This window comes from Protomyctophum bolini (assembly GCF_963924005.1).
Source record: "Protomyctophum bolini genome assembly, chromosome: 8".
In the NCBI taxonomy this organism is placed as follows: Eukaryota; Metazoa; Chordata; class Actinopteri; order Myctophiformes; family Myctophidae; genus Protomyctophum; species Protomyctophum bolini.
This window is the reverse complement of record NC_137869.1, coordinates 4,387,738-4,405,836: the sequence shown is the minus strand read 5'-3', so window position 1 is coordinate 4,405,836 and position 18,099 is coordinate 4,387,738. Positions and strand designations below refer to the sequence as shown.

General features: G+C 41.2%; 1 protein-coding gene across 7 annotated transcripts; it reads left to right on the top strand.

Moving 5' to 3' along the window:
• Positions 1 to 93: 93 nt before the first annotated feature.
• clcc1 (chloride channel CLIC-like 1) lies at positions 94 to 12,480 on the top strand. Of its 7 annotated transcripts, XM_080770032.1 has the most exons (13): positions 94 to 639; positions 1,813 to 2,274; positions 3,183 to 3,290; positions 3,738 to 3,848; positions 4,215 to 4,436; positions 4,779 to 4,919; positions 5,655 to 5,754; positions 6,477 to 6,574; positions 6,853 to 6,999; positions 7,699 to 8,298; positions 8,759 to 8,863; positions 9,833 to 9,872; positions 11,300 to 11,405. In XM_080770032.1, the coding sequence occupies exons 1-12, from the start codon at positions 475 to 477 to the stop codon at positions 9,839 to 9,841; spliced, it is 2,268 nt and encodes a 755-aa protein (XP_080626158.1). In that variant the 5' UTR covers positions 94 to 474; the 3' UTR covers positions 9,842 to 9,872; positions 11,300 to 11,405. The 7 variants fall into 7 exon arrangements, with proteins under 7 accessions (XP_080626158.1, XP_080626155.1, XP_080626156.1 ...); XM_080770029.1 differs by lacking the exon at positions 9,833 to 9,872 and having other exon boundaries at positions 1,813 to 2,244; positions 11,300 to 12,480; XM_080770030.1 differs by lacking the exon at positions 8,759 to 8,863 and having other exon boundaries at positions 9,825 to 9,872; positions 11,300 to 12,480.
• Positions 12,481 to 18,099: the final 5,619 nt, after the last annotated feature.

Sequence of the window (18,099 nt, the reverse complement as noted above, 5' to 3'; positions counted from 1 at the left end):
TACAACATTACCGGTATGTCCCCTCAAAAACTACAAATACCATGATGCTCCGCGACATGGCTATGGCATAATATTATATCCGTACGTGTCGCATGAAAACGAAACGGAAAGGCTCGTTAGACTCGTTGCTTGGCCCAGAAACGTTGTTACATTTTGTCCACAAGATAAGACTACGCCTATTTATCATTCCAAGTTTTACATTACCTTCTCAACACAGACATATCTTTGACTTTGATCGATTCGGAGGAGGACTGACATTACTGTGACACGCAGCCAACGTGAGACGTGTGAGCATTGTTTTGATTTCAGAAGAACCTACTTAACACATAGAAAGGGAGTTCAGTTTATATATGTACTTAACACGCATCAGCACTTTGGTGGAATAATGTATTTATGAGCCACAGTTCCGGACCTCAACGCTGGCCCGGTGTTGTTTACAAAGTTCATATAGCTAGCTAGTTAGCTTGTAACAAAATGTCAAACGGTGTCACCACCACTGCCAGCATGCAGCTCATTGTGCTGGTATGCAGCTTGTTGTCACTGCATGCTGCGATGGGACAACAGGACGACGACTGGATCGACCCATATGATATGCTTAACTACGATTCCAGCACCAAAACCATGAGGAAACAACCAGAGGTGAGCTGACCTATTCTATCCCTGGTCCAGTGCTTACAGCGAGTCTCTCAGTAAGCACTGGACCAGGGCTAGACCTATTCCAGACAGTTTCTCAAAGCATACTATATTTTGTTTTATGGAAATGTTGTTTAGGACAAATATCCAATATTAACATTGAGGTGCCCACTGCACTGCCCCAGAGCGGCTCTGCCCTCTCAGTACTATACTCTGGGTTGGATTTCTAAGGGCTGGCTGGGTTCGGGTAAGCAAGTGATTCTCAATCTGTGGGCTGGGATTTGGAGTCCCACCCTGGGAACCCACTGGTGGACTGTAAGGATACTGCAAGTGGACCCCCAAATAAATTGAAAAACACTAAGATTTAATTAAAAATTGCGACTGAAGAATAAAGATACTATGGAGTCTTTCATTTCCCGTCAGTGTGTCGGGCAGGTCTCGTGACATGTGGATGTGGAGACCCAGATGTCATAGTAAATGTGAACCTGCTGTCGCAGTTAAGTCCATATATGGAGATCCCTAATGTCATCCCTTAGATCTCCAGGTGTGGAAGTGGCTCAGCTTTACAGACAACGAACTCACACCAGTGTCCTGTGCTGTGGTGTTTCCACTAATGAGGATTATTGGTAAAAAGCTCCAGCAGACGTCTCGGGCAGAGATGATGCGTGTCCTGAAGGTTCTAGACCAGGCCCTGGAACCCAGAACCTTCCTGGTGGGAGAGGTCATCACCCTGGCTGACATGGCCGTAGCCATGGCAGTCCTGCCGTTCAAATATGCTTTGGAGGCTCCAGTCAGAAAGGTCCTCTGTAACGTCACCCGGTGGTTCCTGACATGCATCAACCAGCATCAGTTTGTCAAGGTCTTGGGAAAGATTAGTCTGTGTGAGAAGATGGTGCCAGTTACACCCAAGAGCAGTACTGCTGCTGCTAACGCCTCTCCTGCTGCTGAGTCCACTGATGCTATTGTCAATGATCCACCAAAGACTGAAGCCCAGCTTAAAAAGGCCGCGAAGAAGAGGGAGAAGCTGGAGAAGTTCCAGCAGAAGGAGATGGAGGAAAAGAAGAATCAGCCGCAGGCGGAGAAAAATGCCAAGCCTGAGAAGAAGGAACCGGGAGTGACAACATCCCCAGCCAAAGACTCTTGTGTCTCATCTGTTGTATTTCTGTATTAAATCTGCAGATTCAGACCCTGTCGTACTCCCAGGCTGTCATCCCCCTGCCCGGGGAGCAGGCTGTCGCAGAGGGCTGTGCCGTGGCCATCGCCTCAGACAGATGCACCGACAACCTCATGCTCAAGGGTCTCAATGACGTGGAGAAGGAGGTATCTAAACTGACCGCCAAGAAAGGTGACCTGGAGAAGGAGGTATCTAAACTGACCGCCAAGAAAGGTGACCTGGAGAAGCAAATGGACATGCTGACGGAGAAGATGGCCAAGGGTGATTATAAGAAGGTTCCCATCAAAGTCCAGGAGCTGGATGCAGAGAAGGAGCTATCTAAACTGACCGCCAAGAAAGGTGACCTGGAGAAGCAAATGGACATGCTGACGGAGAAGATGGCCACGGGTGATTATAAGGAGGTTCCCATCAAAGTCCAGGAGCTGGTTGCAGAGAAGGTGCGACCGAGCCAAGTAGAACTGGAAAAGGTTAACGAAGCCATAGAAAACTTCAAGAAGATGATGTAACCCCAGCCAAAGACTCTTTGGTGTCCCATCTGTTGTATTTCTGTATTAAGTTTTCATAATTGTTGGAATAAAGCTCCTATATATTGGAGGGAGAAAAGAAGAGTGTAACGACCCTGAAAAAGAATCGGCCGTAACTTGCTTCTCCAAGGGAGCTGGCTCTCTTGGCGTGGCTTGTTGCTTGCCTGGTCTACTGAGTTGGAGATCGGGGTTCGACTCCAGCTCAGGGTGCTAACCGTTACAATATGTCAGAACTTGTTCTGACATTCCATATGTTGATCCTTCCCCATCCATCCTTCCTCTTCGATGTCTCCATTCAAATTTCAAACTCTAGACGGGCCTGCCCCAAAGTTATTAGTGCAGCCACGCCCCGGCAGCCGGCGACAACTATAGTTGAGCCCTCATCAAACCCTATACACTCAAGAGAATGTCCCCGCTACCACCCTTAGATTTCCATATACTGTTCTGACATTCGATATGTTGATCTGTCCTCATCGAAACCCTGTACACTCAAGACATGCTCCTTATATGGCCAGTACAGAATTAATTCCATGTTGATCATGACCTGATCTGACTTCATTGTAATACTGATATATAAGAAATTAAAGTAGTATACTATGTTCCATCGAGCTGCAACACAATCAATTGATGGATTGAAATGCTCTGAAAATGCATGCGGCCCAGCCATCTGGCCAAGTCAACTGGTCAGATGGAGGGGCCTTGATCCAGGAAAAGTTAGGAACCACTAGGCTAAATTCATATAAATGTGATGCCAGCAGTACCAGTGCAGTCTCCCGCTCTGCAGAATTGTGATAACATGTTCTGTTCTGGTATAAGGCTAGGTAATTGACAAACATCATTTTGCTTTGCAGCCAACGCACTATCCGAGTGTGCCAACGAAAAGAAGAGAACACATCCAGGACTCCGATGACGTTGAGCTGAAAGTTTGTAACCAGAATGTGGCAGAGTTGCAAAGAAAAGTTAGTGACTTTTACAAACTGATCTTCCTTTTAAGTCTGAACCTAAAGCATTGGGCTTTCATATTGTATTAATTTATTTTGATGATAGAGATACAGTAATGCAACTGTAATAATAATCTTGAAATGCCACAACATGTTCCTCACTTGAGGAGACCTCTAATGCTGCATTCACATGGAATCAGGCAAGCGGTAGACTGCAAACCGGACTTCATTTTAGTGGACGTGGACGGTAGCAGGACGGTAAACGGAACAGGACAGCACGGCAGCCAGAACTGGCGGCCGTCTACCGCTTGCCTGATTCCATGTGAATGCAGCGTAACTCTGCTCTCACTTAGTTAGTATCATGTATATTGTTGAATGATCCTGGATTCTAGGTTGTATCCATAGCAATCATATTAAAAGCTGGTTCTATGTAGTCTATTCTCAAAAATATCTCCTCTCCTTCAGGTCGAAGATCAGAGAAGGAGGATTGCATTTGTTCAAGAACAGCCCACATGCACGCCAGTGTTCAAACGATTTCTCACCAAGCTCCTGAAGGAAATAGACAGAGTTGGTGTGGTGCGTTTTGATTTCTGTCAATAATTTTATTTCATGTATCATGGAAAACTTTGCTTATATCCCTTATACATATAAGTATGAATAAAAAAAATCCCCAAAAGGTCCCACATCCAAAAATTCAAATCAATGGAGGACAATTAAAGTACTCACACATTTCCACATTTTTTTATTGGCACACAACAATAAACAAACGCTTATGCGTTTCGGCTATAAGCCTTCATCAGAGCATGTTCCGTTTGTGGAAATTAGAGTACTTTGTCCTCCATTGATTTTCAATTGGATTTCGGGTCTGGCACTCCACTGAGAAAACCCATTGTTGATGTGCAACCTCTTTTTGCGCAACAATCTATACCTTGTTCCCCTCAGCCCAGTGACCCTCAGGACATCTTCTATGATGCCAAAGTGAGACTGTCCCCGCAGGCCGTGGCAGAGATTCGGAAGCTTCTAGAGGGCGAGGAGAGCTGGAGAACGGGTGCGCTGGATGATGCTGTCAGCCAAATATTGGTTGATCTCAAACCCCATGACTACGAAGCCTGGAAGTGGCACTTTGAGGACACTTTTGGTGTGGAAATCGATACCGTTTTAAAGGTAACCTTGCCTTGTCATGTCTTAATGTCTGAATCATGTTTTTGTGTATGTTTGTAATTTTAGCTTTAGTTTTTGGAATTTAACCCATGAAAACAGGGGAAAGCATGTGTGTCGGACTCATTTTAGATTTTAGGGTTGGCTATTAAAAAATAGCAGTAAGTATTTTAGAAAAATCGTGAAAGTTGTGCAAATGTATGTGTATTTTTAAGGCAATTTTTTTTTACTGAAATCTTTGCTTCTGGGGTTCCCTGGAACAAAATATTCTGATATGGGGGTCCCTGACTTTATTTTTATCGGCCTCACTTAATGCGTTTAATAAAGTCCAATCCTACCCTTCCCCAGGTGTCCTTGGTTGTGATGGTCATAGTGGTCATCATTAGCACTCAGTGGTGGTCGGCAGTCTCCAGGTTTGTCCAGTTCAAGAGAGTTCTTGCTCTCTCCTTCTTCATCAGCATCATCTGGAACTGGTTCTACCTCTACAAGGTAAACATACTTTAATCGAGGTCTGTAAGACCTACTGTATAAGGCTATAATTCATGTCTAATAAGAAGTGTTCTTACTAGAGCGTAGTACATACAAGGTCTATAAGACCTACTGTATAAGGCTATAATTCATGTCTAAGAAGAAGTCTTCTTACTAGAACGTGGTGCATACAACTTATAGATTGAAGCTTTAAGTACATTATGAAGTATCATCACTGACTGTACTTGAATGTCCAAAACCGTTACTTTACAGATACTGGAAAAAAGAACCTGTGTTCCAATGCATGTAGACGGTTATTATTTAATCACAAGCACTTGTTACACTTTTCATTGGTTCAATAATTATTATGTATAAACCCAAGAACAGACATACAGTACTTAACCACTTCCAATTTCACTTTCTGAGGGTTGGGAGTATAAAAGATAGCTCTCTGTGCCAGTCTGTAAGTAGGGCTGGTCAGAGTCTTCTGGTCGCGACCACTTGGTCAATCCAACAACGTTCAATTTCACTTTCAAGATCTTTCAAAAATGGCAACAACTTGTTGTGAGCTTGTAGATCAGCTACTTTTACATGACACTCTTATACAACAAAGTACAAACTAAGCAATAAAATACGTTTAAATATGGAGTTTTTGCCAGACAACAACAATATGGTAGTTGGGCCCGTGTTAGGAAGCAAATGCTAGTTTCTATTGCCATACCCGTTCTAATGCTAATACTACTGTCTTACTGTCAGATTGCTTTTGCTGAGCACCAAAGGCAGCATGTGAAAATGGATGGTGTCAATGACAAATGCACTGGGATGAAGAAGATTGACTGGAGCGACAGCCTGAAGGGTATGCTGATTAAATTTTTTTGTACTTTCTTTTCTCCCCAATTTAGTTATGCCAAATATTACTTCCCACAAATCTCAAATCTTTGAATATATATTTCAGAGCGAACATTTTTAACTAAAATATTGGCTTCTGGGGGGTCCCTGGAACTACATATTTTGAGATGGGGGTCCGTGGCCCAATAGAGATAATTCTGGGGGTCCTTCATATGAAAAAGGTTGAGCACCACTGACATAGAAACATGGGTTTTTCAGAATTCTTTTAGGATTTAGAACTTAAGCCTTTTTTTTTAAATCAACCTCAGTCCAGAATGGGTTAATGGTAATGGGTTATCTGCCGGTGAGGAGTCTCCACCGGGAGGACACTCCTCCCACACAACACTCTGACAGGTGCCACCCCAGCCTGTAGGAGCACAGCCTGCAGTGACTAAAGCACGGCTAGTCAGAACATCTAGGAGCGCTACCCTGCCGAAGTTCTGAATGACGTTATTTTGTAGTCATTTGTCCTGTATAGTTATAGGACAAATGCTGGCTCTACGGCTGGAGTATGCAGCGCCAGCTACCATGACAAGTAGCCCTGCCTGTCTCCCACACGTTGCAGTTACCTCTCTGTTGTTGGGAGAGGACACAAAACCTATGGATTGCAGCTTTTAAATTATTCAACATATTCAACCACAGTCATACACATTTGCTTGGTATTTATTATCCATAATTGTTTGACTGCAGAGTGGTTCAGAAGTACGTGGACTCTTCAAGATGACCCTTGTAAGAAATACTATGAGGTGCTTATGGTCAACCCAATCCTGTTGGTACCACCAACCAAGGTACAGTAGCTACTGTTTTACATTGGGTAATTAATATACTGAAACTGAATATTATTGTGTTGGGCCTCTTCCTAATTTAAACTGTTTGGTTGTTTATGGGTGCATTCTTTTTGTACATGTATCCATGTGGGGGATTGCTATAAACTTTAAGGTTATTTAATACTGTAAAAATGCTGGCTCACTCCCCAAAACTCATAACCTGACTTTGCCAGCTGGGGGCGGTATTGGGTAACCATGTTGTGGGGGCGGTTGCTTTATGAATGTTTGTGTCTGTTTAGGCCATCGCGGTCACCTTCACCACCTTCATCACAGAGCCTCTGAAACACATTGGCCAGGGGATCAGTGAGTTCCTCATAGCGCTCCTCAAAGACCTACCTGTGACCCTGCAGATTCCCGTCTTCCTCACTATTGTAATCGCCATCGTGGTAAGGAACCTTCATGCTGAATGAAAAAAATGTATAGCCGCACACTCATAGCTGCCAATGCATAAGGTTTAATGAGGACACAGAGACACCAACCTTCATGCAACACCATTTAAATGGACAACCAAAGATACATACACACACAAAAGGCAACAGTGAATCAAGCCGTTAAAGGTGCATTAAGCGTTCTTTTTTACCTTATTTCATTTGCAATGTGGACGCGTCAAAACCTGTTGATTATTTTTCATGTATTTTGGAGTGCCGACGCGTAACTGATCAGAGAAAGAGAAGAGAGTGAATGGAACATCGGAGCACAGTGCAGACTTGTGCGTGCGTGCGTGTGTGTGTGTGTGTGTGTGTGCTTGCATTTGTGTGTTTTGGTATGTACATATAACAAAGGAGATGGTGAATGAATGAACATCCAATCTCTCATTCAGGTGCTGGACAAACAACAATCAACAGAATAAAATGGAGTAAGATGTTTAGAACAGCAATTCATAATTGGAGCTGAGAAGCAGTGTGCAGATATAATTTTACTTTTACTTGGTATGTAGTATGTACCTTGTTAAATTTGCGTCTGTGAGGTTAAAAGCCTGTAATATATGTATTGTATATGATATGGCACACGTACGAGACAAGTGCTACTATTGACTGTTTAACAAAGATAGTTGTGGGTGAGTTGACTATAGTTCTGCTCTGTAGGTGCTTCTGTATGCCGGTGTCCAGGGAGCCTTCCAGTACGGTCTCACTGCACCACTGCGCCGACGCCGAAGGGACCCGCCTTTGGGACAGAACCCGCCCCGCCAACTGAGGGATGGACAACCCGAGAGGCTAGCAGCAGTCGAGGACGTTGCTCCACGCAGCCCAAGACCCGTCACCAACCAGAGCAGACCGGGCAGGGACACTGTTCGCCAGAGAAGGCACAATAGGGGGAGGGAGGAGCCTGCCAGGGAGGTGGAGACTCTGCGCAGGGCCGACCGGCCCTTCCGCGAGGACGAGATGGATGCGAGGCGGATGGAGAGCTCTTCAGATGCAGAGCACTCCGAGAGAGGTTCTCCACTCACTGACTCTCAAATAGAGGAAGACTCTGATCTGGAGGAAACGGATGAGGAGGTGCCAGGAGATGACACTAAAGTTAAGTCCTCACCTGCTAAAGATAATCCAGTGGTTTCAATTTCCAAATCATCTCCAATTAAGATTACTAACTGGAAGACAGTTGGGAAGACAAAGCCTCAGCCAACCAGCAAACAGGATGAGCGGCCAACTATAGGAAGTCCGCCCTCACAAGGAAATGATGCTCAGGTAAGATTTAAAAAGTCAACTGATCAAAACATAAATGAAAATTTGTTTTCTCGAGGGACTTTCTTTGTAATTTCTGCACCAACAATTCACCAACAAAACCTTTAAAAAGAACAAGCACCCGCACACTGTCTTCAAATGCATTTGGAGACAGTTAGCGGGTGTTTTTCATTGCCGGGCACCTTACCCTCTCCTACGCACCTTGTCGCCTGTAGGTGTGCAAAAGCCTTGCTTTTTACCAACAAAACTTTGACAAAAACTGATGACAAATTTCGCTATTATTGATTACCTCTCTGCAAGTTGATTGTCGATCTACAAGCTCACAAGCTGAGCTTGTTCGGCTCTTCATAATTTAGAAAGGGTTTTGGCCTATAATGATAAACCGGGAGATGACACTAAAGTTAAGTCCTCACCTGCTAAAGATAATCCAGTGGTTTCAATTTCCAAATCATCTCAAATTAAGATTACTAACTGGAAGACAGTTGGGAAGACAAAGCCTCAGCCAACCAGCCAACAGGATGAGCGGCCAACTATAGGAAGTCCGCCCTCACAAGGAAATGATGCTCAGGTAAGATTTAAAAAGTCAACTGATCAAAACATGCATACCCCAAAACTATTGTGTCAGTAACTCACCTCTCTTAAAGGACCATACCGGTCGTCTGCCATGTTTAGCTCACGGACTGCCATGGTATATTTGACATTATTGCCAACCTTGATAGTTGATACATTTTGGAATAATTAACTATTATATTATCATCATTATTATTATTAGTCAAATATAATACTAATACGGTAATTAAACATTATCTGCTACTCCGAGTCCAGCTGATAGTTCTTGTAGATATTTGAACTTGTCATAAATGAAAAAAAAAAAATCTCGAGGGACTTTCTTTGTAATTTCTGCACCAACAATACACCAACAACTTTTAAAAAGAACAAGCACCCGCACACTGTCTTCAAATGCATTTGGAGACAGTTAGCGGGTGTTTTGCACCTTACGCTCTCCTACGCACCTTGTCGCCTGTAGGTGTGCAAAAGCCTTGCTTTTTACCAACAAAACTTTGACAAAAACTGATGACAAATTTCGCTATTATTGATTACCTCTCTGCAAGTTGATTGTCGATCTACAAGCTCACAAGCTGAGCTTGTTCGGCTCTTCATAATTTAGAAAGGGTTTTGTTTTTTTTGGCCTATAATGATAAACCGATTATTTTTATCAAATTATCAATTATTGATTATTTCTTATAATTATACACCGGTATGATTAACGAATGAATTTTCAACAGCATGAATCTCTCAGTCCCATTAAGAACAAATTAACTGAATCTGTATCATTATTTACATTCTTGGTGTGAGAATACATCTAACCAACTTGACGCAAAGCACAGTGGTGCTTGACAAAACCTTAATAGTGGCATACTAATGACCAATTGATTTCATACCCACTAATTCTGACTGATTGATTCTTGAACTGTGATGATGATCATTGAAGATTATCCTTTTGTTTGCTTGAATGCTTATTGCTTAAGCACTGTAGGTGTGTTAATGGGACGATGATTCAGATGCTGCGTAAATTGGTAAATAAAATATATTGTAATTTTTTTCTAATCCATTTTTAACATCTCCAAATGTAGCTTTGGCTTTTTAATGATGGCTGTTCATCATGTGTGATCCTAATGCATGTGCCCTTGATATGCATGGAGAAAATGTGGGTATGTTTACATGTACACAATATTATAAATTTGATCAAGTTGCAGTAAGTGATATTTCTTTGTTACAATAGTTTCAAATAGCTCTATATTTGCATAGAATCATTGCTATATGGCCTGTATCTCCAGCTCTTTAATAACAGAAAATACTTTATCAGGTCAGGATATCAATTTCATCCAATTAGGTGAGGGAACTCGTACAGGATAAACAAGTGAGATTGGAAGTGATGAAAGATGTTATTGACCGATGAAATTGGAACATGGAATTCAAGCTAATAAATTATCTTTGCTGGGTTCTCTCTCCTGATTGGATGAGATTTGTAACCTGCCTGAAAATGTATGCTCTGCTTAGTAAAGAGCTGGAGAAACAAGGAGACGTGCTACTGAACAAACACTATAGCAATGATCACTCTCTGAATATATAGCTTAAATCTTGATTTTTTTTATTTTAACCAAAAATATAACTTTAACCCATTTAGGCCTGACCTCAAAAATTAAAAAAAAATCTTCTAAATCCTCCAGTTTTCTGAAATAAATATTTTCACGATTTTTCAAAAATAGCAGACCTACATTACAAGCTCGTAGCTTGTAGATCTGCTGTTTTTCAATAGCTAAATTATAACCATGTTTAAAACGCCAAAAGGGGTTCCCGCCCAAAATGGGTTAAGCATTGATTTGATTAGCCTTTAAACTTTAAAGTAATAGGCCTGTTCATAACTTAGCCTGCATGATGAAATCAATTGACAAAAATGGTTATCAGTAAATCATCTGACTATGACTTGCCTTAATCAGGTTGACATCAGCGTGCATGTAAATGTACTCAGTACCCACATTCGTAGTGAGGCATGGCTTTCATTTTGAGTTGCCACCACATTCAACATATTGCCATTCTCAACCAAAGTGAATTACAGTATAGGTCTGATTCTCTGTTATTAACCAGTGTGACATGTCACTTTCATTCTGTTTGTGTGTATATAATATAAATACTTTATAATGCATACATAACAATGAATTCAGTGAACCTGATAACCAGCCAATCATATGCTAAAATCAGATTTTCATCAAAGCTTATTTGTTTATTACATGATTAAATGGGTCACACATTTAAAAAAAAAATATATATATATATATATATACAGTACATAATATTCATATTTATATTATTTATTTATATTGTATATATATATTTTTTTTTTAATCTAATATGTGAAGAGATGCTTTTGAATATTTATATTATGTGTATGCATGAAGAAGCATTTCCGCTTATATTATTGTGCACCAAATTTCCGTTGCAGGTTCTGGAAGCCTCGGCTGAAGAGAGAGACGAGTCCCCGTCATTAGATCTGTACAGATCTGTAGAAGATCTGTACAGTTCTTCTTGTCCTCCCGTTCAAGAGACTGATCCAGTGACATAACGCCCTATTCGGCACAAAACCATGTGAAACACCCACAGCACCTTTGTGTGTACAGTATGTACAGTACGTATGCCTAGTTCATACCACAGCAAGCTTCTGGTTGGTTGCCACCTTGGCTCTCCACAAACATCCGCGAAGAAGTAGAACTTTCCTCAAAGATGGAGTGCCTGCTTTTTTCCCCCCACCCTAAAACATGATCAGCTGGTATTATTATTATATAAGGAGGAAGAATTTTTTTCTAAAAGTATTTGTTAAAATGTTGTTTTTATGTGGACACGCCCACCAGTTCATTAAGTATGCCTGCTTTGCCTGGTGAGTGAGTGGTGAGTGATCCACCTGAACTGAAGCCGCACCCACAGCTGTTAAATTAAATAAAGGGGGAGGGGATGATGGTGTGATATCACTGTTTTTGTTTTTTTGTTCATTGGCACGTTTGACTGTCAAGGTTTCGGCCTCCAGGAAGAAACCCTAATTGCAAAGGGAAGACATCATTGCACATGACAACCACACAATGTGTAATGAAGTACTGTCACCTCAAAAACATGAAAAACTGGGAGGATTTATTTTTATTTTAAATCACGGCACTCCATCTTTAATGTTTTTGCACCATGTTTTTGCTGTCTTTCACCTCCTGTAGCAGCGAGGTCACTCCTCGCCTTAAGACATGGTACATGGTACCACCACGCTCCTCTCTCATAGCGCAGAAGTTTAACATACGGTACTACCATCATGGTATTAATTCAGGGTAACCGACAGGGTAACCGCCTTCTCAGGAATCCCATGACTACGATCTTCAGTACATTGGGGGGATGCTTTCTTAATCATGAATGTGTTGTATTAATTTTAGACTTGTTAATTTGTGAGGTTTTACAGTACAATAAGTGTTTTTTTTGGGGTTTTTTTTAATAATTTTGTATTACTTTTTTTCATGGCTTTACATATTTTTTTATTACAGTGGACGGGTTGAATTATGAGACTAATGTAATAAGTAATGTTATATCGTACATTCTAATAATGTGTCTGTCTGAAGATATTTACATAATTGTTTATAAATATTTTTGCTGCAACTCGGATTCTTTCAAAATAAGTACTCGGAAAATATAATATATATATTATTTTAAAATATATAACTCAGTATACTGTATGTATGAATGAATGAATGGACCATTGTAAGCGATTTGAGTAGGCATGTAGTGCATAGAAAAGCGCTATAAAAATGCAATCCATTATTGTAAGTCTAATAGAATAGAACACAGTGTAGGTTGTAGATTTTCAAAGCACATTTAATGTTTAATTCTAGCTGAAAACATACAGATTCATGCGTAGAATATACCATGCAAAACGTGACTGCTACCCTTTTACCAATAGATTATGCCGGCTCTTTCAGGCTACAGCAGGCTCTTTCTGCCTTGCCTTGGTTCCGCCATGTTTATGTTGAATTTGCTAAAACATCATTTTTGAGGAAAAGACTAAAAACAAACATGATATGCCCAGTCACCATGCTGCACCTGTGATGTTCCTTTTTACTGACGCCAAGTTTAAAATGAGAATCGTATGCACAGAATATAAATACGAAGCAACTGAAAAACACGTTATTTCAATGGTAGTGGATGGAGGGAAAGGATTTGTCAGGTGGGTGGGCCGGGGCCTCACTGCATTTTCAGAGCCTGTTTATTTTCATGTTCAAATTGATGGTGTTCCGTTTATTAAGAGAAGCTGTTAATGCCACCACTTATTATTTCTCAACTCCAGTATTTAAATAATAATAACAAAGATTGATGGTGTTCCGACTTGGATCAATGGAACTAACATAGTATACTGTAACATAGTATAGTTCCTAATTATTGGTATCGCCAAGAAAACACATTTTTCAGTATTTTCATTCTTTTTTAAAATATTAATCTTATATCATATCTTAGACTTAGTGTTTTGCCATGTATTTGTGGGCTCATTTTCAATTTCCTCATGGCCCACCAGTGTGTTGGGTTGAGAACCTCTGGTCCTATTAAACCGTTAGATGTCATGCCTATAGATCGGGATGTAGTCCTTCTGGATTTCTGGGATGGACACTTTGTTTCTGGCGGCGAAGCTGCGGCTGACTTCCCTGAAGGTCTTGTTCTTGGTCTCCGGGAGGACGATGTATATGTAGATCGCACACAGCGAGCACACGCCCACGAACGCCAGGAACACGTAGGTCTGCAATACTTCCTACACACGTGACACATAATTAAATTATGCATTGGTCAGACAATTGTTTCAATCAGTTCAGAGATAAATCAAAAATCGTGTGCTGTTCTCTAATTACTGCGATTCTTTATATGTATTTTTTCTATATTCAAAAGCTTATTCGAAGAAAACTTTAAATAAAGCCATGGTCATATTAACAGTAATATTGATTGATGAACAATAATCCATCCATCCTCCAGACTTCCCTTTCCTGAGCATCGTTAGCCACTTCCTCCCGAGGCGTTCCCAGGCCAGTGTGGAGATGTCACCCCCTCCGGAGGCATCCGCACTATAGATGCCTGAACCAAGCTGGCTCCTTTTCAAGAGAAGGATCAGCGGCTCTACTCCGTGTCTCTCGCAGGTGACTGAACTTCTCACCCTATCTCTATAGTCCGGCATCCGATGTGGACGGCCAAAAAACGGCCATAGCCGTCATCACAAATGTGATGAGGTACGTCAGCACATTTTGGGCAAGTGGCTATTTAGCCCAAGGCCTGACCTCAAAGGCCTGACCTCAAAATTAAAAAAAAATCTTCTAAATCCTCTTTTTATCCTATTTTCACGATTTTTCAAAAATAGCAGACCTACATTACAAGCTCGTAGCTTGTAGATCTGCTATTTTTCAATAGCTAAATTATAACCATGTTTAAAACGCCAAAAGGGGTTCCCGCCCAAAATGGGTTAAGCGTTGATTTGATTAGCCTTTAAACTTTAAAGTTTAAAGTAATAGGCCTGTTCATAACTTAGCCTGCATGATGAAATCAATTGACAAAGGGTTATCAGTAAATCAGCTGACTATGACTTGCCTTAATCAGGTTGACATCAGCGTGCATGTAAATGTACTCAGTACCCACATTTGTAGTGAGGCATGGCTTTCATTTTGAGTTGCCGCCACATTCAACATATTGCCATTCTCAACCAAAGTGAATTACAGTATAGGTCTGATTCTCTGTTATTAACCAGTGTGACATGTCACTTTCATTCTGTTTGTGTGTGTATATAATATAAATATTTTATAATGCATACATAACAATGAATTCAGTGAACCTGATAACCAGCCAATCATATGCTAAAATCAGATTTTCATCAAAGCTTATTTGTTTATTACATGATTAAATGGGTCACACATAAAAAAAATATATATATATATATACAGTACATATTTATATTATTTATTTATATATGTACTGTATATATATATATTTTTTTAATCTTAAGCAATGTTTATATATATATATATATATATTTTTTTTTTCTAATATGTGAAGAGATGCTTTTGAATATTTATATTATGTGTATGCATGAAGAAGCATTTCCGCTTATTATTATTGTGCACCAAATGTCCGTTGCAGGTTCTGGAAGCCTCGGCTGAAGAGAGAGACGAGTCCCCGTCATTAGATCTGTACAGATCTGTAGAAGATCTGTACAGTTCTTCTTGTCCTCCCGTTCAAGAGACTGATCCAGTGACATAACGCCCTATTCGGCACAAAACCATGTGAAACACCCACAGCACCTTTGTGTGTACAGTATGTACAGTACGTATGCCTAGTTCATACCACAGCGAGCTTCTGGTTGGTTGCCACCTTGGCTCTCTACAAACATCCGCGAAAAAGTAGAACTTTCCTCAAAGATGGAGTGCCTGCTTTTTCCCCCACCCTAAAACATGATCAGCTGGTATTATTATTATATAAGGAGGAAGATTTTTTTTCTAAAAGTATTTGTTAAAATGTTGTTTTTATGTGGACACGCCCACCAGTTCATTAAGTATGCCTGCTTTGCCTGGTGAGTGGTGAGTGATCCACCTGAACTGAAGCCGCACCCACAGCTGTTAAATTAAATAAAGGGGGAGGGGATGATGGTGTGATATCACTGTTTTTTTTTTGTTCGTTCATTGGCACGTTTGACTGTCAAGGTTTCGGCCTCCAGGAAGAAACCCTAATTGCAAAGGGAAGACATCATTGCACATGACAACCACACAATGTGTAATGAAGTACCGTCACCTCAAAAACATGAAAAACTGGGAGGATTTCTTTTTATTTTAAATCACGGCACTCCATCTTTAATGTTTTTGCACCATGTTTTTGCTGTCTTTCACCTCCTGTAGCAGCGAGGTCACTCCTCGCCTTAAGACAGTGCATGGTACCACCACGCTCCTCTCTCATAGCGCAGAAGTTTAACATACGGTACTACCATCATGGTATTAATTCAGGGTAACCGACAGGGTAACCGCCTTCTCAGGAATCCCATGACTACAATTTTCAGTACATTGGGGGGGATGCTTTCTTAATCATGAATGTGTTGTATTAATTTTAGACTTGTTAATTTGTGAGGTTTTACAGTACAATAAGTGTTTTTTTCTTTTCTTTTTGTAATAATTTTGTATTACTTTTTTTCATGGCTTTACATATTTTTTTATTACAGTGGACGGGTTGAATTATGAGACTAATGTAATAAGTACGAAATAAGTAATATATCGTGCATTCTAATATGTCTGTCTGAAGATATTTACATAATTGTTTATAAATATTTTTGCTGCAACTCGGATTCTTTCAAAATAAGTACTCGGAAAATATAATATATATATATTATTTTAAAATATATAACTCAGTATACTGTATGTATGAATGAATGAATGAATGAATGGACCATTGTAAGCGATTTGAGTAGGCATGTAGTGCATAGAAAACCGCTTGTAGAGGCAAGCTCAAACTTTACATTGCCTCTCGGCTGGGCACATGCATACAGAGACTGTTTTCGACGCGTATATATTATATTGTCCAGGCATTGACTGCTGTATAGGGTGAGGTTCCCATTTATTGTACAGGTTCTGTAATACAGCAGTTTTGTTATGCAAAATACAGTGATACGGTAAAAACCGTGTGATCTCTTGTGCCCATACCTTCCAAACCATTCAACCTGGCTTGTTGCACCTGTGTCATTATGTCAATCCTGTGTGACACACACCCCCCATGGTGAACCCGCCCATCAAACGGGTTAAAGGCACAGACAGGCAGAAATGGCTCCTTCACCCCGGCCCCTAATTGCGAATATGAAGCAATTATCAAAAGGGAGCCATAGTTCAATATTAAGTCATGTCCATTATTACAGTGCTTCTTGAAGCAGGAAGAGCTTGGATATGGGCCGCTCCAACTGCCCTGTCCTTGTCTTCAACTGTACTGAACGTACAAATCCTTTCTTGTCCGGGAAGGTCCTTGTCACCTTTCCCATGATCCATGATCCACGAGGAGCATTTTGGTCCATGACAACAACAATGTCCCCTGTCATGTAACTCCTGTGAGGCTTCGTCCACTTTTGTCGTTCCTGCAGTAGCGGCAAGTACTCCCTTGTCCACCTCTTCCAAAACAGGTCAGACAGATACTGAACCTGTCTCCATCGTCTCCTGATATAAAGATCGTTCTCTTGAAAGAGTCCGGGTGAGAGAAGGGGTTTCCCTTTGAGCAACAGGATATGATTTGGAGTGAGAGCCTCTAAATCATTGACATCATCAGAAACTTTGGTTATGGGGCGGTCGTTTAGAATAGCCTCAACTTCGCACAAGATAGTGTGAAGGCTTTCATCATCCAGTGATTGTTGTCGTAAAACAGAAAACAATACCTTCCTAACCATTCTGATGAGCCGCTCCCAGACACCGCCATGATGGGACGCGGCGGGGGTGTTAAAGGTCCAATTAATACCCCTTTTCAGGAGCGCACTTTGAATCTTGCTGTGATCTAAAGCAGTGACGGCCTCTCTTAACTCTCGCTCTGCTCCAACGAAATTTGTGCCGTTATCCGAACGCAAATGCTGCACTTGGCCTCTGCGACACATGAACCTCCTTATGGCATTAATACAGGAGTCTGTAGTCAGAGTGTAAGCAATCTCCAAATGTATGGCCCTGCTAGCCATGCAGGTGAAAATCACCCCGTACCTCTTGACCATAGCACGCCCTCTCTTGACCTCAATAGGCCCGAAGTAGTCCACTCCAACATTGGTGAAAGGAGGTAGGTCTGGAGTAATTCTTTCCATTGGCATGTCAGCCATTTTCTGCTCACTTGGCTGTCCTCGATACCGTCGACAGACTACACAGTCAGATATCACCTTCCGACAGGCAGAGTTAGCATTGGTGATCCAGTATTTCCGTCGCAATGTTGAGAGCATGTGGTTTCTACCCGCATGTCCAAGTTGTCTGTGAATGTACTGCAGAATGAGGTGTGAAATATGTGTACCTTTGGAGAGTATTGCAGGATGTTTCGACTCTTCCGGTAAAGCTGCCCGACTGAGTCTTCCACCTACTCGCAGTAGACCATCCTTTAACACAGGATCCAATTTACAGATGGTACTGGTTTTCCTTACACCAGATGCTCCACCTTCCAATGAAGTAATTTCTTCACCAAAGGATTCCTGCTGACTGAAACGGATGATAGTAGATTCTGCTCTGTACAAGTCACTTACGG

Coding starts and splice junctions, on each gene's coding strand:
- clcc1 (XM_080770028.1), top strand. CDS start 475: ATGTCAAACGGTGTCACCACCACTGCCAGCATGCAGCTCATTGTGCTG. Junction 640..1,812: donor CCATGAGGAAACAACCAGAG/GTGAGCTGACCT, acceptor TTAAATCTGCAG/ATTCAGACCCTGTCGTACTC. Junction 5,755..6,476: donor CTGGAGCGACAGCCTGAAGG/GTATGCTGATTA, acceptor GTTTGACTGCAG/AGTGGTTCAGAAGTACGTGG.